This window comes from Tupaia chinensis, unplaced genomic scaffold, assembly GCF_000334495.1.
Source record: "Tupaia chinensis unplaced genomic scaffold, TupChi_1.0 Scaffold000634_1, whole genome shotgun sequence".
Classification (NCBI taxonomy): domain Eukaryota; kingdom Metazoa; phylum Chordata; class Mammalia; order Scandentia; family Tupaiidae; genus Tupaia; species Tupaia belangeri.
This window is the reverse complement of record NW_006160154.1, coordinates 635682-657423: the sequence shown is the minus strand read 5'-3', so window position 1 is coordinate 657423 and position 21742 is coordinate 635682. Positions and strand designations below refer to the sequence as shown.

General features: G+C 38.6%; 1 protein-coding gene across 5 annotated transcripts in view; it reads left to right on the top strand.

Annotated features, from left to right (window-relative positions):
• XPO4 (exportin 4) overlaps positions 1-21742 on the top strand; it is a 128801-nt gene that overhangs the window by 95459 nt on the left and 11600 nt on the right. For all 5 annotated transcript variants that reach the window (XM_006159508.2, XM_006159509.3, XM_006159510.3 and 2 more), the window contains 9 exons: positions 5053-5229; positions 5804-5946; positions 6448-6593; positions 7384-7561; positions 12322-12481; positions 13200-13369; positions 14765-14939; positions 17973-18266; positions 18907-19087. In XM_006159508.2, the coding sequence (XP_006159570.1) occupies positions 5053-5229; positions 5804-5946; positions 6448-6593; positions 7384-7561; positions 12322-12481; positions 13200-13369; positions 14765-14939; positions 17973-18266; positions 18907-19087 (1624 nt within the window). The remainder of the gene's footprint in view (positions 1-5052; positions 5230-5803; positions 5947-6447; positions 6594-7383; positions 7562-12321; positions 12482-13199; positions 13370-14764; positions 14940-17972; positions 18267-18906; positions 19088-21742) is intronic.

Sequence of the window (21742 nt, the reverse complement as noted above, 5' to 3'; positions counted from 1 at the left end):
CGCGTGCGCTCGCCAGACAGACAGAGAGAGACAGAGAGACAGAAAGCGAGAAATCACCCCCCAGGGGGGATGGCCACGCCGCAATGCCTTCTCCTCCATTCTCCTCTCAGGATCTTGGGCATGAACGCACACGGGCCCAGTGTGAGTTAAGTCACCGGGTCCGGGACGCGAACAGCGGTCGACTACATGGGAGTCCAGCAACACAGCCATTATGCTAACTGCTGGTCCCGCCCCTAATAGTAGTTTTATAGTTTTGGATCTTACACAGTATATTTCTAAGGACAGTCGTTCTGTAAGAAAAACTTCATCACCGTATATTTTGTAGCAAGAGTTTGGATCTTCTCATTTTGCTAAAAGGATGTTGCCAATATTATTTCATCTTTTTGATGTTCCTGTGACAGATTTATGTATTGCAAATTGTGATTGTACCAATGCTAAAAGCATTATACAAAGGAGCCTGGAAGGAAATGAATGATGTAGAAATGAAAACAAAATTCATCGGGTTGAGCATATTCACTGATTTTTATAAATCTAAATGAGTATGCTATTGAATTTATGGAGTCAAGAACATGATTCAGTACTACCAGCTAGCAAAAAAATCATAATGAATTTTGATGCTGCATGAACAAAAAGAACCAGAATGAATAAAGTACAGACTTTAGAAGTACAGTTGATTCTCATCATTTGCACATTCCATTTTGTGAGTTCCATTTCTTGCTGAAATTTGCGCAACTTCAAATGACCGCTCATGGCACTTTCGTGATCATTTGCACACGTGTAAAAATTGGAGTCACCCGTTTGTGCATAGTTCCCGTAAGCATCACCCATAAGGTGATGCTTTCTCTTCTTGTTCTTGTTCTCCCTTCCTTTTCAGTCTGTGTCAGTGCCATGTTTTTCACATTTTCATGCTTTGTGGTGCATTCTAAGTTCTTGTCACAAATAATTGAAGTTCTTCCTGAGCAGGGGCTGGATGGTTTCACTGTTTAAAATGCAGCATCCGAGTGATGCCAGAGTTCCCTGAGCATAGGAAGGCTATGATGTGTTTATGGAGAAAATCCAAATATCAGAGAGGCTTCCTTCAGGCATGAGTTATGATACTGTTGGCTGGGTTTCAACACAAGGGAATCAACGATATATATTAAATAAGTGTCTGTAAATAGACACACACATGAAACAAGGCTCTATATTGATTGATTCACCTGAATGTGGTGAAAAATGTAAGGCCATATGTTTGTGTCTAAACCTGTATTTCTCTTAGGAGCAGTGGTTTAGTATTTGCTAATTCAGTATTTGTAGCAACTTTAAAGAACATTGATTCCACAAATTACAAAGAATTGACTGTATATATAAGTGAATATGTTTCAGCTAGCTATATTCAAAAATGCTTGCCCATTTTTGGCATCTGTGGTTTCAAGGCGGAATAGGAGATAAAAGTTTAGGTTTCCTATGTTTACATTGTTATTAAGATTATCTACTGAAGTTTTTTTTTTTTTTTTTTTTTCGCAAATGACTTACAAATTTAAAAAAACTTGAAAACATTCAGTGGACCCACATAATGACTATTGTGGGGGGAGGGGTGGTTATTATTACAGGTTCATAAAAACCAAAGGCATAAAAAAGCCCTGGCAGTGGAAGCAGTTCACCTGGGCATTTCCATCTTGTGACTTGGTGCAAGTATGGTGGCGATCTGCATGGGAAATCATCCACAACAGATCCTTTATCGTTTTTCTTTTATGGGTCATTGATAAATTGCTGGAATAATAGTTTGAGAGGCTGTTTGCCAATAAAAGTTCCCAAGTTGTATATTTCCTGGTTTGCATTAAAAACCAGGAAAACAAGTTGTTGGCTGGACCTGCAGAACTTTCGTGGTCTTGGGTTGCCGAACTACTGATGTTAGTGATTGTGGGCTGCATTAACACCTTTTGTGGAATGAGTATGTGGTTCAGAGGTTACTGTTTCATTTGTAGCAAATTACTTATGATAGATACTACTGTCGAAATGGACCCTGAAATGTGTGCTTTCTCTATGGTCCTTAGAGTAATGTCTGTGGTTTTTTTTGTTTGGTTTGTTTGGTTTGCTTTTCACTCCTCTTCACTGAACTGAGCTCGAAAGCGTGACTCACTCACCAGGGCTTCCTTTGCACTGAGCACAGTGCGTGACACTTCCTCAGGTCTCGGAGTTTGAAAAATGTGATCCAGTAAATTGGTGGGATGAAGAAATTAATAACACAGATTAAATGATGTATTCAGGTTACTCATCAGTGGGAAAAATAGGATAAAGACTAATTAGAGAGTGAGATGAACTAGTCTGGGTGTAGAATCTTCCTCCTCAGTATGACAGAACACTCCACCTCGAAATTCTTTTAGGACACAAGCTGTGCGTGATATACTTAACACCCAGGCCAATTGAGTGGTTAGTCTCCTTCCAAACCACATTGCTTGCTGTCTCCACATCGCTTGCTTCCCCACCCCCATCTTTGCCCTCTTTGGCTCCTGGGTGCCACATGTTCCTGCCTCGGCACTGTCCTTGGGCTCCTGTGCAGGCCAGATCCTGTCCTTATTCTTTTATCAGCACCTCCTTGTAGGAGAGTCTTTCTGGAATGTTTCGCACCTTTGAAAATAAGTATTTAAGCAGATATATGCTCATAATGCCCAAATTTGCTTCCCTGCCCTGATCCCCTCTTTTCTAAACCATATATATACTTTTTCCATTTGTTTATTGAACATTCCCATTTGGATTCCTTGTTTGCGTCTCAAAGTTACATGTCCAAAGAGAACTCTTTCCTTCCATATACATGTCACCTCACATTGCCCTTTCCATTCCAGTCTTCTGCATCTTAGGAACCAGATCACCACCTTCCCAGCTGCTCAGAATTAAAAGCCAGTGCCACCCTTGTCTTCAGTCCTGTTTTAGGTTAAATGTCCAGTTCCTTTAGTGTATCCTGATAGCCCTTCCACCATAATCTGTACCTATTCTGGCCACTTGGCAGTGTCTCCACCCTGGCCCCTACCAGCCCCACTGCACGGTGTAGGCAGCATGCTCTTCTTTTAAAGAGCTGTATCCTCTAGCGTCATCTCTGCTTAAAGCGTTGTAGTGGCTTCTTGCTGCAATTCAAAGAAAACCCAGCCACCTGGCTGCAGCCTCGGGGACCCTCTGGTCTGTTCCTCCCCTGCTCCTCCCCTTCCTTACCTCGTGTCAACTCCAAGTACACTGGCACTCCCTCTGTGGTGTAAATGGGTCATACTTATTCCTGCCACCTGGCCTTTGCAGCTTTTAAAGGGAGAGTGGCAATTAGTGAATACTGGCGCTGTTCAAAGAGATTTTAGACTGCAGGTTAATCTGCCCCATAGCCCGGTGATATGTACTATCTCCCTTACCCTTTGCTACTAAGGTTTCTTCCTTATTTCTCAGTGGTTTAGCTTTGATATAAAACTTTAATTCAGTTATAGTGGCTAACTGAACAACAAAATTAAGGACAACAAGCTAAATCATTTCACCAAGACTGTAGTCAAGTGTGAATGTAGCATTCTGGTCTTATTAATTAGGACCCACATACAGATATATGGTGTGTTCATGGAGACCCCCAGTTTAGCTAGTTCAGAGATTTGGGCAAGGAAAGACCTGCCTTCCCAAATCTCACCTAACTTGTCTTCTTTTCTTTTTTTCTTTCTTTCTTTCTTTTTTTTTTAAAGAGAGATTTTTGCTATAGGGCACATGTGCTCTCCAGAGATACAGAGAGACAGAAAGCAAGAAATCATGCCCCCCTCCCCAGAGCATGGCCACACCACAATCTCTTCTCCATTTTGGGTATGCATGCATATGCGCCCAGCATGAGTTTCTTTTAAACTACCAGGTCCAGGATTCAAACTATGTGTCAGACTATGTGAGAGTCCAGCAGTGTAACCATTATTCCACCTGCTGGTCCCATTTGTCTCCTTTCCTAAGTTTTCCCCATGTTTCCTTTGTAAGAGGAAAAAAATAACTAATGACAATAACCAAAAAAGGAGAAAACTATTAATTTCCACATATACACAGTGTTTGTGACTATTAAACTTTGCGTTTTTCTCTAATGAAGGGACACTTTTTATTTATTTATTTTTTAATTGCCATAGGATACATGCATTCACCAAAGAGACAGAAAGACAGAGGGAGAAAACAGTTCCCCGTGGGGCATGGTCACACTACAGTCCCTTCTCCATCTCTCTATCCTGTGGAGATTTGGGGCATGCAGACACATGCACTTAGGCCTGGCATATTTTTCAAGCCTACAGACCCAGGATTTCAATTGTGATTGACCGTATGAGATCTAGCTCCCTTAGCCACTGGGCCATGGGGTTGGCCCTCGATATTTTTCTAATATTATAAATACTGAGTCCATAAATACTAAGGTTTTTAGAATATACTTAATAGTTTTTTTTTTACATGGAATTTGCTTTTCTTCTTACTAAATATGTTAGTTCTTAAGGAGCACCTCTGAAGTTTCCCCCACATATTTGTAAATATGCTTATTAGGTCAATTTGTTTTGGCATTCTTCCTTTTCTCTAAAATTATTTGAGAGTAAATAGGAAATGCACATTTTATCTTATCATTCTAACAATTTTCTTCTTGATGAGAGAAAAATATTAATATTGCTTTTATTTGAGAAATACATGTTAACATAAAACTCTGAACAGGTAATCTTTTTTAAAAAAAATTTATTTATTTAATTTTGTAATTAATATTATCATTGTTAATTTGACCAGAGAGAAATAGAAAAATTGAGAAAGCTAGTTACCAGGTCTGGGACTTGAACCATGGTCAGCATCTTAACCACCGTGCCACCTGCCAGCCCCATGAACAGCTAATCTTCTAATATAAACATTGAATTTCAGATTGCCTAACAATTATTTAGGTTAATATTAGAAAGATTTTAGAAAACTTAACAAAAATAATAATTAGGAAACTTTGTTAATGAAAAAAACATATAAAACTTAATATGCATAGCCATGTGACTTATAACAATGCTAATTTATTTCTCTGGACATCTGTTTTATACATGTTCTTTATTTTAGCTTGATAAAGATGACATGGTATACATGGAAGCATATGATAAGTTGCTGGAGTCCTGGCTAACTTTGGTCCAAGATGACAAACATTTCCATAAAGGTTTCTTTACCCAACATGCAGTTCAAGTTTTCAATTCCTATATTCAGTGCCACCTAGCTGCTCCAGATGGCACAAGAAATTTGGTAAGTTTTAAGCCAGATGGTAGTTAAAAATCTATTTCATCATAAACCCTGTTTTTATCATACTACACATTATATAATAAGTAGAATTTTAGCCTCCCTCAGAAGATTTGCTGAGAGCAAAAATGGTCCTCATCATCTAATTGAATTCTTGTTAGGTGGGATGTTGCTTACAGTTACCTCCTTTTCATTTACCCACCTCTGTCTTCCTAATTGTCAAGCAGTATTAATGACTTCCTGTATCCAAAAGACCATGGATCTTAAAGACATCAGATATTTTTGGTCACGGAAGTTAAATTCTCTGGTGTGGGAGGTGGGTTGTGGGTGTGCAGTTAGCTGTGTGTACCATGTGCACAGCAGGGTGACACCTCTATTTCTTTTCTGCACTTTCTCCTTCTTATGATACCTACTAGGGCTGTCGGCATATTTAGGAAGGAGTCGCTAGATAACTGTACCTGAAAGTTGGCTCTCTCCAGCTCTCCTTCCTTGTGCAGTTCTGAAAACTTGCCACAGAAATCCATTTTTATTGAACAGAGGAGTGCACTTGCTCATTGTTTATTTCTCTTGTTTGTATCAGACTGCCAATGGTGTGGCCTCTCGGGAGGAAGAAGAAATAAGTGAACTTCAAGAGGATGATCGAGACCAGTTTTCTGATCAACTAGCCAGTGTAGGAATGCTAGGAAGAATTGCTGCAGAACACTGTATACCTCTTCTGACAAGGTACACACAGTCCAAAGAAACCCCATGGAGCAATACTCTCTATTCACAATTCCCTGGAGAGCACTTAAAGTGTTTAAAGACTTTAAGCACCCCTACCCCGTGTCCCAGCACCCTGGAACAAATGGACAGAAACATACTCATGGTTGCATTCCTTGGCTTGTACATTTGGAGCCCAGGCACTACAGCATAGATGGCAGAAAGATTATGGAAAACATGGTATGAGAAATGATTTGACCCATATCAATAAAAACTTGGAATAACCAGTTTTCAAATGCCTGTTGTAAACCTTGATTGTTTGTAAAGCAGTGTTTTAATTCTATGTCATAAACAATAAGTCACAATTCCTGTAGTGCTATTTATACAGTTGTGTACTATAATATTTCTATATACATGTTTTTGTGCTAACATCTTGATTTATGTTGTGAAATATACGAAAGTTTTAAGTTTTCTGTGCCTCTGCTTACTGAACTTTATGAAGCTATTATGTTTTTCCTCTTTTAGTTTATTAGAAGAAAGAGTAACAAGACTCCATGGTCAGTTACAGCGACATCAGCAACAATTACTTGCTTCACCTGGTTCAAGCGCTATTGACAACAAAATGCTTGATGATCTCTATGAAGATATTCACTGGCTAATTTTAGTTACAGGTTGGTTGGTTGGTTCTTTATAAAATATAATTGCCAACTGAGCAGTTTAAGTCTTTAAAAAAACCTTCATATGTTAACAATGATAGTCCATACATAGGACTGGAGGAAATTTGGATCCAGTTGTGTCCTGTCACGGAGTTACAGATGCATTTTTAAAAAAATACTGACAAGAACTCAGTGCCTACTGCCCACCAGATGTTTTGTGTGGACCTCATCGTAGCCCACTGAGTTAGGTATTGTTACTGTCATTGTCAGCATCCTAATCTAATGAAGAAGCTAAGACTTCAAGAGTGTAAGAAACTAGCCCATGGTCACACTGCTACACGCTGCTATTCTGGAGCCAGAATACAAATCTAGGCAGTCTGACTTTTAGGGTTCTACTCTTTAACCACTTTATTCTTTAGTGTTTCTGTGTTTTAATAATCAGTAGAAAAATCTCAACTTTTGAAGATGCACATTCCCCAATATTGACTTCTGATACAGATAATAGCAAAATTCCTGTAAAACTTTATATATTACTGAAAATTACTAAAAGATAGATTTAAAAGCCTACATGTCACTATGGATTATAAAATTGGTGAATAGAACATTTGTCCTTTTCTGCAGTTTTGAGGGTTGTCTGGGAAATGGACAGTTTCTTCTCATCAAATTGAAATGAACAGATTAACATTTATAATTTACATCAACTTATATGATGTATATAAATCAGATAAAACTGAAAACATTTATAGTACCGTTTGATTAATGTAGATTTGTTAAGTGTTCATTTTTAATTTTTTTTAAACTGAAGGCTACCTCTTAGCTGATGATACTCAGGGAGAGACTCCGCTAATACCTCCAGAAATAATGGAATATTCCATTAAGCATTCATCTGAAGTTGACATTAATACAACACTTCAAATTTTGGGATCTCCAGGAGAAAAGGCTTCTTCCATCCCAGGGTACAACAGAACAGATTCTGTGATTAGGTAATATGAACTCTATAGCTGTGCTCTTGTAATTTATACTGTTTATAATTCTGAGTTGATGGGGAAATGACTGGAGTGATAGACACGTTGTGAATCGGAAACACAAGAAAAAGGGAAACTTGGAGAAGCCTTGAAATACGCAAGGATGGCGAGGATTCAGCGTATTTAGGCAGTGCCACTCTAGGGAGAATTGAGAATTGGCAGCTATATCCAGCACTGAAGAAAACAAATGTTAAATTATTCTGAACACAGACTTGGAAAAGCTCTGGTCTAATGTACTATGTACTTAATGCTTGTCCATCAGAAAGCAGTGCATTACAGGCACGCCCGAATGGAGGAAAGAAAGAACTTGAGGTTCTTAGAACCTAGATGAACATTAATAGTTATTTATTGTTCATAAAAGCTGAAACTATGTTTCAACAGCTTTCTGTAATTCTTACAACACGGAACTATTTATCTGGAGTATGTGAAACTCAATAGCCCTGTCAGGAGCATTATCAGACAGCAAATTCTGCAAAAAGGAATTGACTTTCTAAAATCTTCCAAATAGTAATGGAAACATATTTTGTTAATTCTTAACAGTGAGTTAAGGAGGGATAAACTGGAAAAATTATGCTCCTAAACATGAATTTGAAAGCAGTATTGTAAATTTCAATATTTTGAACTTTAAATTTGGGTTGCAAACAGAAATGTTAGTAATGATAATAAAATTGGTTTTTATCAACTGTAAAATGAATAATTCAAACAGGATGCTTGCTGTCCCATTCATTTTTTTTAATGCAAAAAATATATGAATGTCATTTAAACCTGTGCAATAAGAATCTTTTTAAAATTGAAATATTAAGTTGATATTAAAGAAATGTTTGGGAATTTATTTTCTATATTGTTGTATTTTCTTGTTTGAAATAAAATACCAATTTTCTATTGAAAAGGTTCTATATCTTCCTTTTGGGATTACTGAAAATCGATGTTTTTTTTTTCCTTTGTTTGGTTTGTGGTGAAAATTTCACAGGCACTTCATTTCAGGATACTGCATGTTGAATATTGTCATACTTCTTTACTGGGTAGTGCCTTCAAAAATAATGGAAAATTCCTTGAAATGCTTTCCTTGTATTTTGAGTGCTTTTCCTATTGTTGCTAGTCTCAGGTTTCAGTACGGAGCAAAGCATTTTGGTATTTGAGAGCACAGACTATGGAGGGTTGGGGGGGAAATTGCCATTTTTTTAAATCCATAGAATTAATATGAAACTGAATTCTATATGGGAGAAACTTGTTATTTGACTAAAGAAATAGTTTACATTTCTTGGAGAAACTATCATTTAACAAATAATTTTTGAGTACCTACTATATACCAGGTACTGTTCTAGATGTTTGGGAACAAACTATTCAAAATAGTGACCAAAACAGACAAAAGTCCCCTTCCCTCTTTAGACCTTATGCATATGCAAAATGTGCATTGTGTTAGACGACCCTTAGTGCTGTGGATAGGGGAGCAGGATTGCAGACTTCAGGGTTGTTACAGTTTTCAGTAGTGTGAGCAGAGGAGGCTTTATTTAGAAGGTGACTTGGGAGCACACTTGAGTTTGGCAGGGAAGGCCACGAAGGTCTTGGGGATGCCTGGGGAGGCCAGGAATAAGAGCATTACAAGCAATTTAAAATGCTCATGAAAGGCCCTGGGTATGTTCAAGGAACTGCAAGAATGCCCTTGTGGGTTGAACAGAGTTAGGAAAATAGAAGGAAATCAGACAAGGTTTTTAGCCCTTTGTAATATTTTTAGCTTTTGCTGGGAATGAAGTAGGGGCTGCTGTAGGGTTTTGAGCAGAAGTGTACTTACCTGTTAAAAAGGTTGCTGTGACTGCTGCATTGGATCGGAGCAGGGAGACCAGGTGTGAGGCTTGTTGCAGTAACCCAAGAGAGAGAGGATAGTGGTCCAGATGCCAGTGATGGCTGTAGAGGCCATGAGCCATTCGATAAAGCTTTGTTGGAATTATTGTGCTGATGTTGTATGTAAATGTAAATGAAATCAGGGCTGATTTAGAAAATGTGGGGAACTGTGAGTGCTGAATGAAATATAAAATAATTTTAAATAGCATGCTTGAGAATTCAAAATAGGATTGAGATATGAATCTTGAAATAACAACAATTAAAATTTCTTTGAATTAAAAAAATTATTTCTTAGACTCCCGTTTTGCCAAGTTCTGAGGATGCAGTGACAAGTAGATAGGAGAATCTAGGTTCACATACCGGCAGAGGAGGGCTCGAGAGGGGCCCCTTGGAAGAGGTGGCATTTAAACTGACACCTGAAGGATGAGTAGGAGTTTGCCAAGTGAGAGGAATGGGAGGAGTGTTGCAGGCAGTGACAGTAGCATAGGGTGAGTATGGTTCCAAGGGAGAGCAAGTTTGGGGTGGCAGTATGTGGCAGAGGGGTGGGAGCCTGGTAAAAAGAAGAGACACGGGAAGGGGGGAAGGGACACTGTGGGTGGAGCTAGTGAGGTAAGAGTAAAAATGATGGAAAGGAATTGACGTAGGGAAGTGATCAGATCAAATTGTTTTAGAAATGTTAATCTGCTGCAGATAGATTTGTAGATGACAAGCAAATTAGAAAGCATTTTCATGTGTAGTCTTGGCATGAAGGCGCAAGGAGGCCCTTGTGTTGAGAGGCCTTTCAGAGGCAGCTTTCCAGGCCTCCACTAACTGGCTGGATATGGTACCAGGGAGAGGGCAAGGAATAGAGAAAGGTTCTCTGGACCCTCTTGGATCTGCCTGCAACGCTCTCCCTTGCTCTGTGAAAGGGACAGTTCTACGTGGTGTGGTGTGGGCCCAGTGACTGAATAAGGATGCAGTAAGCCTTCAGTCAGGGGCTTCAGTCTTTTGCTTTAAATAGCATTGAAGAGGACCTAATAAGGTCACCAGCTAAGAAACCATTAATAATAACTTCCTATGCTGGATCTAGGAAGAAGCTCTAATAATGGGTGACCCTGCTGTCTTAAAAATACTGCTTGTTCGTTTATGAGAATATGTTACCTCAGTGCTTGTATCTATTACAATGAAAATAGGAGCCAAGCACATGCAACACTAGCTCACTCCAGCTATAAGTAATATTTATTCACGGGTACTTGCAATCAGTGGGAAAAACAAACCCTGCTACATTAATCTCATTAAGTGATGCATAAAATTTTTTGTTTAATTATTTATTTAAATGTATTATGTTTTGTACAGTCGTGTACTTTTCAGTATTATAACTCAATTCAGAAGACATTTTTTTGGACCATATAGTCATATAATTATTGGTAATTTATGAAATTCATCTTTCAATATGTAGACATTTGTGTCAGAATATATATAATAATCAGTAAAATAATTGAGCATAAATGTATATTGGGATAATGTTCTTTGGGGAAATGAAACTGAAATAAAAATAAGAAAAACATGTTTACATTTCAAGTGGACAATGATAGGTAGCAGAACCCTAGGATATTTAAATTTTAAAGCATAAATTTCAAGTATAATATAATCATTTTGTTTCTAATTCTAATGGGTTGGAAATATTTTAAAACACTTAACTTTATGGGAACAATCTGGTAGCTCAACATTGTGAGATTGTTGGGGTTTTTTGTTTGTTCATTTTGTTTTTCTACCCTCTAAAATAAATTTTTTAAGTTTGAGCTCTGGTGATGAGAAGTATGTCGATAGTGAAAAGAGATTCTGGAGTAGAGCCTTGAAAAACTTCCACATTTAAAGGTCAGAAAAACAGGAGGCTGCCCTAAAGACTGAAGAACAGCAGCAGAGACGGCGCCTGCAGGGAGTGCAGGACAGGGAGGCTGAGGGAAGGAATTCCTTATGAGAAAGGGCAGAGCCACTAGTGTCAAGTCCTTCCGAGTACCCAGTCATATGAAGAACTGAAACATGTCTGTATGATTTCATCACCGTGAGTTCATTTCAGTCTTAAGAGCATTGAGGAAGGTAGCAGAAGCCACATTGTGGTGATTTAGAATTCCTGTTTTGTGGGAGGACAGGGGTTCATTAAATTAGGTTATAATGCATTCTTTCCATTGCACCCTTTGCTTCTTTGGCTTTTGGCCAAAGTCAAATAAATACCATAGCCGATATCCCTCCAGCCCTCCCGAAACAAAGACCTTTTTACTTTTATCTGCGTATCATTCATAGCCATGTGAATTATGAAGTATAGGAAAGGACAAAATATGTATACTCATGTGGGTCATATTTCTAGCAAGATTTTTATTTTAAAATGCCATTGAGAATGAAGTTTAATAGGAAATAAGAACTATCAGATTTGGAGACAAGGCTCAATCTTCCAAACATTCTAGGTAAGTCAGTTCCCAGCTCTTATGCCATGACGTGACCGTGATGTAAGAATGCAAACCCTGCCAACCAGAGGCGTTTTATGTTGTGATGCAGTGTTGAAAGAATTTGGGATGTACTCTGAACGTTTAATTTTATATTTTTCTCCATTTGCAATAAAATAAAATGTTTTTAGACAGTAATTCTGAGATCGCACATGCATTACAGCTTCAACGGAAGGATGTTTCGAACATTGACTCTCTTCCTTTCCTTTGTCTTGTCTCCAAAGATCAGAAATAATACGGAGCATTTGTCTACAACTCCTTTGGAATTTTCGAGGATAGGCTGGCCTAAATCCAATGAGTTGAGAAACAGAAAAGGACTTTTAAGGGAAAAAATATAGTTAGACAACCACTAAATAAATAAAAGAATAAATGACTTCTGTTTTATGCCTACAGACTGTTATCTGCTGTTCTAAGAGTTTCAGAAGTTGAATCTCGAGCAATAAGAGCAGATCTCACTCATCTACTAAGCCCTCAAATGGGGAAAGATATTGTTTGGTTTCTAAAACGCTGGGCAAAGACTTATCTCCTGGTGGATGAAAAGCTATATGATCAGGTCAGAATGTAAAACTGTTGTAGTTTGTATAAATTTATGATGATGTCAATCCTAGAAGCAGGAATATTTTTTGTATGTGATTTTCTCATAAAAATGTAACTGTTTAAGAGTTGTAACACTGTTCACATTGGCAAGAACTATATTACATGAATGAAAAGCTATCTTAATAGCTTTTCTTAGAGAACTTCATTTGATTCCGTTTAGGTTACTAGTATTTTGGAATAGATTAATTTATATCCTTGAATTTGGCATAAATATGTTAGTGTGTTAATATGAAAGTAGGGGCCGGCAAGTGGCATGGTGGTTAAGGGCGCTGGACTACCACATAGCTGACTGTGGTTCAAGCTCCGGGCCTGGAGGCTTGTTTTCTCACTTTCCCTCACTCACTCTGTCCTTCTCTGGTCAAATTACAATAAATAAATAATGAAATAAAGTTAAATAAACTAATTCTTTTTAAAAAAAAAAAAAGTTTATGTGCTTTTAAAAATAATAATATGAAAGTAATGAATGTTTACCTAACGATCAAATTGGGAAACATGAGTGTATTAAGGATGTCTTTTTTAGACCAAGGAAATGAATATGTTAATAAAATTGATATGAAGTAATACTGCTTCAGACTTAGATGCTAATTTCAGTTTGTTTGGAGATTTTTTTGGCCATGGAATTTTTTTCTGCTGACCTTTCTTTCTGACCCTAAAAAATTATTTTCTCTCTTAAGATAAGTCTGCCATTCAGTACAGCATTTGGAGCAGATACAGAGGGTTCTCAGTGGATTATTGGCTACCTCTTACAAAAAGTCATCAGTAACCTCTCAGTCTGGAGTAGTGAGCAGGACCTGGCAAATGACACTGTGCAGCTCCTTGTCACTTTGGTGGAAAGAAGAGAAAGGTAACCTACGATTAGCAGAAGACTGTATGTGTGCATATGTGTGCGTGTGTATGCATGTGTGTAATTTGAATTTGCTTTCTAGAGTAATCTTATCCACTGGCAAATAGTTATCCAATCCTAAATTCAGATATAGCCAACATTTTTTAATGGTGTGTTTTTAAAACTATATCACACTGTTATTACAAATGTAAGTGGGCCTTTCTCATGTTATAATTGAGGTTGCACTGACTGTTCAAGGATTTAGCATCAAGAAACCCAGAGGTGACACGTAAGATTTACTTATTAATTTATAGTTGTTGTGTTATCATTTTTTGTTGTGTTATCATTTTGGCACTCACCAGAGAGCAAGAGAAAACACCTTCCAATGGTTGTGTTTGTGCCACAATCGTTTTTTTCTCCATGTCTTTATCCTGGCAGGATTTGAGGCATGAATGTACATGCGCCCAGAGTGTTTCTCAAGCCACTGAGGCATGGATATAAATCGTGGTCAGCCATGTGGGTTCCTGTTCCCCATGCACAGGACTTAGCCACTGTACTACTGAGCTGTTCCAGTAATTTATAGCTTTAAAAACACTTTTTTTGTAGAATATTCTCACTTGATTTTCCAGGTCTCCTACTAGATTCCTATTTTTAAAATGAAAAAGAAAAGTTTAAATTCTGACGTTGCAAAGTAAAATTTTTCATACTTTCTACAGCAAATACTGGTAATGTTTTCATTTTTCTTACTATATATATAAAAAAAAATTATTGCTGTGTCATTAACTACCACTTATTTAATTATTATATTATGTACTGTTGTAAGCACTTCATACTACACAGTATATCATTTAATCATATCTCAGTCATGCGATTTAGGGATGTTATTACTGTCGTTATCCTTATTTTGCATATTAGAAAGTTGATTATCAAGAGACAGTAAATAGGGACCAACAGGTGGTGTAATGGTTATATTGCTGGACTCTCACATAGTCAGTTCTAGTCACAGATACAGCGTCTTAAAACTCAGGCTTCCAGACCCAGCAGCTTGAAATTCACACCAGGCATGTGTGCATGAATGTCCAAAATCCTAAGAGGAGAATGGAAGAAAAGGGATTTCATTGTGGCCATCCCTGCTGGGGAGTGATTTCTGACTCTCTTCTCTCTCCTTTCCTTTCTGTCTCTCCAGCAAGTGCATGTACTCTATAGCAAAAATCTCTCTTAAAAAAAAGAGAGAGAGAGAAAGTTATACACTGTTTGACAAGTAGTGGGATTTAATCGCAAACTATGTAACTCCAAAGTCTATGCTGAATTTACTGTACTGTGTTTTAAAAATGAATTAAATCCAGTTGTCTTGAATTTTTCTCTTGGTATGTATAAAATGAAACTAATACATTTTACGTGTTATTTTACTTACAGGGCAAATTTAGTAATTCAGTGTGAAAATTGGTGGAACTTAGCTAAGCAGTTTGCAAGTCGAAGCCCACCTCTAAATTTCCTGTCAAGTCCTGTGCAGAGGACGCTGATGAAAGCTCTAGTCTTGGGAGGTTTTGCACATATGGACACAGAAACCAAACAGCAATACTGGACAGAGGTAATATTTGTCTCTATTTTGGTTACAACTGCTGGTGTTTACCCTGGAGTTGCTTCATCTGTGTGTTTCCATAAAATAATTTATGGAGACATATACATTGCGGTGACAGCTTTTTTATACATTTTCCTCCTAATGAATAGGTTGAAGCTTATTATGTTACAGATACTGTTATGGATTTATCCGTATGTTCCTATAATGACATTGACTATCAAGTGTTCTGTACTTGAAGCATGTTCTCCCCCTAACTCAAATGAGCATCTTAATAGGTATATTAAGTCTTCATTAACCGCCATTCTACTTTCTGACTCTTGAATGTGACTAATGTAGGTACCTCTTATAAGTAGACATATACAGTATTCATCCTTTTGCACGTAGCTTATGTCATTTAGCATAATGTCTTCAGGGTTCACCCAGGTTGTTACAAGAGTCAGAATTTCTTCTTCTTTTTTTAAACATACATTTATTTATTTATTTATTTATGTATCTATTTATTTGTGATTTTTCAGGCTGCCGCATCTGGGACTTGAACTGCAGTCAGCCATGTGAGAATCCAGTGTCTCAACCACCATGTTGCCTGCCAGCCCCAGGATTTCTTTCCTTTTTAAGGCTAAATAATAATCCATTGTGTGGATATAAAGTGTAGATAGTATGTAGTATATTTCTGTGTGTTGTACAACACATGGGGTGTTCTCACCTTGTAGCTACTGTGAATGGTTTCTGCTCTGAACACTGGTTTACAGAAATCTGTTTGACTCCTGCTTTCCATTCTTTAGGGTATATACACTCCAGAGTAGAATTACTGGACCGTATGTTAAGGAATTTTAAAATAAATGTTTTAGGGTCAGTAGGTGGCGTGGAGGTTAAGGTGGCTGGATCCCACAAGGCCTACTCTGTGGTTCGAATCCTGGACCTAGTGGCTTGAAAATTATGCAGGTGCATGTGTGTGTGTGCCCAAAGTGAGGGATGGCTGCATGGCCATCCCTTGGGGGGGGGGCGTGTCTCGCTTTCCCTTTTTTCTACCTCTCTGGCAAGGATACAATCCCTATAACCAACTAAAAGTAAATAAATGTTATGAAGCAATACTTTTTAGAGAATTATTTATCTAATTGTATTTATTATTTGAATTCACCAGAGAAGGACAAAGCAAAAAAGAAAGGGAAAGTGAGAAAGCAAGCCATCAGGTCTGGGACTCAAGCCACTGTCAGCCATGTGGGAATTCAGCACCTTAACCTCCACACCACATCCTGGCCCCTCACTGATTTTTTTTTTTTTTTAATACTGCTTCATGACGTCGGCAGGTAATAGTTAAGGCATTGGACTCTCACTTGGCCAAGTATAGTTTGAGTCCTGGACCCTGGAGGCTTGGAAATTGTGCCAGGCATGTGTGCGTGTGACCCAAATCCCAGGAGGATAATGGATTGTGGCATGACCATCCCCTCTGGGGGTGATTTCTCACTTTCCCTCTCACTGTCTTTCTTGGAAGAGTGCTTGCGGCCTGATAGAAAGGCCTTTAAAAAAAAAAGAAGAAGAAAGGAAGAAAGATTAGTGAAACATTTCCCTCTTTAACGAGGAGATGCAAATTAACCACTGTATCATTGTCTTTGTTTCTTAGAGCTGCTGTAACAAAATACCACAAACTTGATGTCTTCAAAAACATAAATTTGTCTTATAGTTCTAGAGCTTGCAAGTATAATGTGGTGGCAGAGTTAGTTCCTTCTGAGGACTGACTTAGAAGATCTGTGACTTCTGGTGGTTTTGGTGTTCCTTGATTTGTGGCCTCATCAGCCTGTTTGCACTTCATTTTCACATGGTTTTCTCCCTGAGCGTGTTTGCATCCAGACTTCCCCTATTTATAAGGTACCATTGTATGGGATGAGGGGCCTACCTTATTCCAATAGGACCTCATCTTAACTCATTATATCTGCAATGGCCTTACTTTCAAATAAGGTAATTTTCTAAAGTTGCTAGGGTTTTAGATTTCCATGTGCAATTTTCTTTTCGGTTTTCTTTATTGTTGCCAGAAGGAATGTGCATTCATTATAGAAAGAGGAAAGAAGATACCCCTTCACTCCCCATGGGGTTTGGTAATGTCCTTTATTCTCCATTCCTCCTTCCAGTCAAGATTTTGGGCATGTGCACATGCACCCAGTGTGTTTCCAGCCGCTGCAACTGGGATGTGAGCTGCAGTCAGCCATGTGGGATCTGCTCCCAGTGCATAGCAGTTAGCCGCTGCACTGCGGAGCTGGTCCTTCACGTAGGAACTTCTAGGGGGCACATTTTAAGCCATAACCATCACCATGGCCACATTATATAATATGCTTTAAATCAGGGACCAAAGGTTACTAGCCTATGTAGGTTGTCAGCCTAGGTTGTCAGCCTGCAATCCTGGGGTCTAGGATGCTCTGCACGTGTAAGAAGGGCCACAGTGACAGAATTAGGTAGATCTGTGACTTTGGAACCGAGGAAAACCAGGTTGGCTTTATATTTCTAGTTGCTGATTTTTGTTTGTTTGTTTGTTTTTAAAGAATTATTTAATTTTATTTACTTATTTTAATTTGACCAGAGAGGGACAGAGAGAGAGAGAAAAGGCAAGCCTCCAGGTCCGGGACTCGAACTGCAGTGGGCCATTCGGGAGTCCAGTGCCCTTAACTACGACACCACCTGCCGGTCCCTGTATTTCTAGCTTAAATAAGGTTCTTACATGTGGAGAGTGGTAAATAAAATTAAGATGGTATGCTCATGAATAAGAGTAGACTACACAGAGTAAGACTCATCTGTATGCCAGGAGTTGGGGAAAGGGGAAAAGAAAATAGATGACAGTATTGTGCTGGGCTTGGAAGGAATGTGAGTCAGTCTTTCTGTGTGTCAGAAGTTAGGGCAAGCTTCAAATAAGGGCATATAATGTGTGCCTCATGTATTCTTTGTTTTCTGAGCTTGTCTTACCCCTAACAATTACAAATGTTTTAGAAAGTCAGTATCTACCTTTATATTGTGAAATGAACTTTTAGAATAATTCATGCTTTGTTTTTGTAGGTTCTTCAACCACTTCAGCAGCGATTCTTAAGAGTAATAAACCAAGAAAACTTCCAACAAATGTGTCAGCAAGAGGAAGTCAAGCAGGAAATCACTACCACGCTAGAGGCACTGTGTGGCATCGCTGAGGCTACCCAGATTGACAATGTAGCAATCCTTTTTAATTTTTTAATGGACTTCCTTACCAATTGCATTGGGTTGATGGAAGTTTATAAAAATACTCCAGAGACTGTCAATCTCATTATAGAAGTTTTTGTTGAAGTTGCACATAAACAGATATGCTATCTTGGAGAGGTGAGTACTTTCTAATTTTACTCCTTCAGGATAAAACTTTTTCAAAATTTATACTCTATTTTTATTCCTCTAAAAGATCTTTTAAAAAGACTTGGGGACCATTAGTTGGCGTAATGGCTATGTCGCTGGACTCCCACATAGTCGACCACAGTTCGAGTCCCGGACCCGGTAGCTTAAAACTCATGCCGGGCGCGTGTGTGTGTGTGCCCAAGATCCCGAGAGGAGAATGGAGGAGAAGGGATTGCGGCTTGGCCATCTCCCCTGGGGGGTGATTTCTCGCTTTCTTTCTCTCTGTCCCTCTCTGTCTGGCGAGCGCATACGCCCTATAGCAAAACCTCTCCAAAAAAGAAAAAAAGAAAAGAAAAAAAAGACTTTTGAAAAGAACTCATAATTCAGAGGAAAGCATGTTGAATAAATTATGGACCTAAAATTGTATTGTTGGGAAAGAGCTAATATTTCGAACATCTTACTTTTAATAAAATACGCTTTTTATTACTGTTTTAATATAAAATAAAGACTAGAGGTGTTACTAGAAATTAGGGTAAATTTATCTAGATTATATTTTTACCTCTCTAATATCTGTGTTTGTTTCTCAGGTAGATTCTACCAGATAACATAATCTGTGTATGTTTTCTTACAGTCCAAAGCTATGAATTTATATGAAGCCTGCCTTACTTTGTTGCAAGTTTATTCTAAGAATAATTTAGGGCGGCAAAGAATAGATGTTACAGCTGAAGAAGAGCAATATCAAGACCTGCTTCTCATTATGGAACTTCTTACTAACCTTCTATCAAAAGAATTCATAGATTTCAGTGATACCGGTAAAGTGTCTTGTGGTGTTACTTAAACTTTGCTGCTATTTATTTATTTTTATTAATACAAAGCATTGTTTTCTTTAAGTGAAGTTTAGTTTCCAAAGCAAATGCAGGTGGTTCTCTTTGGTTGAAGGTAGGGTAGGAACCAACAGCCTTTCCTTTTATAAGAATAATAGCAATAATACCTTCAATTCCCACTAAATGCCATCTGCTCTCACAGTGGCATGAAGTGGGTACCACTGTTACTCTTATTTTATGGATGAGGAAACAGAAGCACAAAAAGGTTAAGTCTTCCCCACAGATATTTAGCTAGTAAATTGCAGATCCCAAATATGACTTCAGAGTTCATTCCTCCGTGGCCTCTGAGGTAGTCACCACAGGAAACCTAGCACTTCCAGAGCAGCTTGGGAAGCCTCGGTGGGATGGGAAACCACCCCAAGAGTGCTGATGGGCCACACTTTGAAGACCTAATTTAGTGGCTCCCAGCAACGTGACGTGGGCAAGTCATTTAGTCTATCTGTGCCTTTGCTACCTGGTGAGGTGGGTATGATAATGAATACCTTTCCAAATGGTTTCAGGATCAGCTGTAAAAAATCTCTGGTGCCTAGCATTGTGCCCGGCAATCAGTAGGTAAAAGATGTTAAAGACAAGACCAATCAGTAATTAAAATCTCATTTATTTGTGTAGTTTTCTTCCACTTATCACACTGCCAGCCTTGCCTTCAAACAAGATAGATTTTTGCCTTATAGGAAAGAAAAAATGAACCATATATAGCATCTTTTGTGTGCTCTGTTTTTTTTTTTTTTTTTTTTTTTTTTGGAGAGGTTTTTCACTATAGGGCGTGTGCGCTTGCCAGACAGAGAGAGACATAGAGACAGAAAGCGAGAAATCACTCCCCAGGGGGGATGGTCACGCCACAATCCCTTCTCCTCCATTCTCTTCTTGGGATCTTGGGCACGCACGCACACGCGCCCGGTGTGAGTTTTAAGCCACCGGGTCCGGGACGTGAACCGCAGTCGACTACATGGGAGTCCAGCGACATAGCCATTACGCTAACTGCTGGTTCCCTGCTCTGCAGATTTTGTGGGACCTGACTTTGTACTTCTTCCTTGCAAGATTCTCTGGTGCTTTAATATCCCACTTTACTTACTCCTCCCAATTCTTGAGATTATATTTTCTCTGTTTCTGTTCTGGTCATTTCTATTGCTAATAACAGAAAAGACCTGAGTCTGTTCAGAGGTTTGTTCAGCTCACACTTTGGAAGTCCATGATCTGGAAGCTGCATCGGGAGAAGGCCTTTCGCCTGCACTTCCTCATGGCAGAGGGCAGAAGTGTGTGCATGTGTTTCTGTTTTCATTCTTCTCCTCATATTTATAAACCCCCCAGGAGTTACGGGGGCCTGTGCTGATGACCTTAATCCTCATCTCCTCTTGTAGGCTCTACCTTCCAACACCATAGTTGGATTAGGTTTTTACCATTTTAATTCCATCACAGCCAAATCTTAACACATTCAACTCTTAGAAGTTTCCTTTATTGGTTCATTTTCTTTATTCACTGAACCATGATTTTTCCAGCATCTGCCCTGTTCTAGGCAGTCGGAAATTTCCTCTGTCGCAGTTAACTAGGAGTACCAAGGTAAAATGGTTTGAAAAGCACTGTCCGTGTGTTTCTTCAATGAATTCTGTACAATGTACACCTTTGTAATCTTTCTTCAGGCCCATCCTTTCACCCGAGTGTCATTCCTGTATCTGTTTACTCTTTTATTGAGTCGTCAGGAAAGTTATGATCCATTTTTGTCTAGGAAAATATAGAAAAATATGACATGACTTTTTTGATGACCTAATAGTTCAGTATTTCTTAATCCAGGAGTTTTAACCTTATCTAATATGTGCCTTTTCCTTAAAAAGTATACATCACACCATCCCACACAGTCTCACATACTCTTATTAGTTGGTTCATGGATTTTTAGAAACTCTTCTAAAAACTTTCCAGGTATAAGGACCCCAAGTTGAGAACCCCATACTGAGAGGAACTGTGACCTGACATTAAGACCCAGAGCTGAAACATAGGTACTTGGAGTTGGTTCACTGGCACTGCTATCTCTGCATATCATAAATAAGCTCACTTAAGTTCTCATTTATAGAAATATTTTCATTTTCTTGGTTCTCTGTTCTATACCTGAAGCACTTAGGTCCTATACAATTCCTTATATGTTTTCTGTTGTACTACAAGATCTAGAAGGTAATACTGTGTCTTATTTTCAGACTAATTTTCCTATATAAATAACTCAGTGATTTGTCATACCTACTTGAATACTACACTAGATCCCAGCACTGGTCATCTTATACTAAGAAAGGAGAGGGGCAATCTGCATTTCCAGAATATTCTATAATACTATTAAGAAGGGAAGGGTTGGGACCAGCAATTAGCGTAATGGCTATGTTGCTGGATTCCCATGTAGTTGACCACAGTTCGAGTCCCAGACCCAGTGATTAAACTCACAATGGTCACATGCGCGTGTGTGTCCAAGATCCCGAGAGGAGAATGGAGGAGAAGGGATTGCGGCGTGACCATCCCCCCCGGGAGGTGATTTCTTGCTTTCTGTCTCTCTGTCTCTCTCTGTCTTTCTGGCGAGCACATGCGCCCTATAGCTAAAACCTC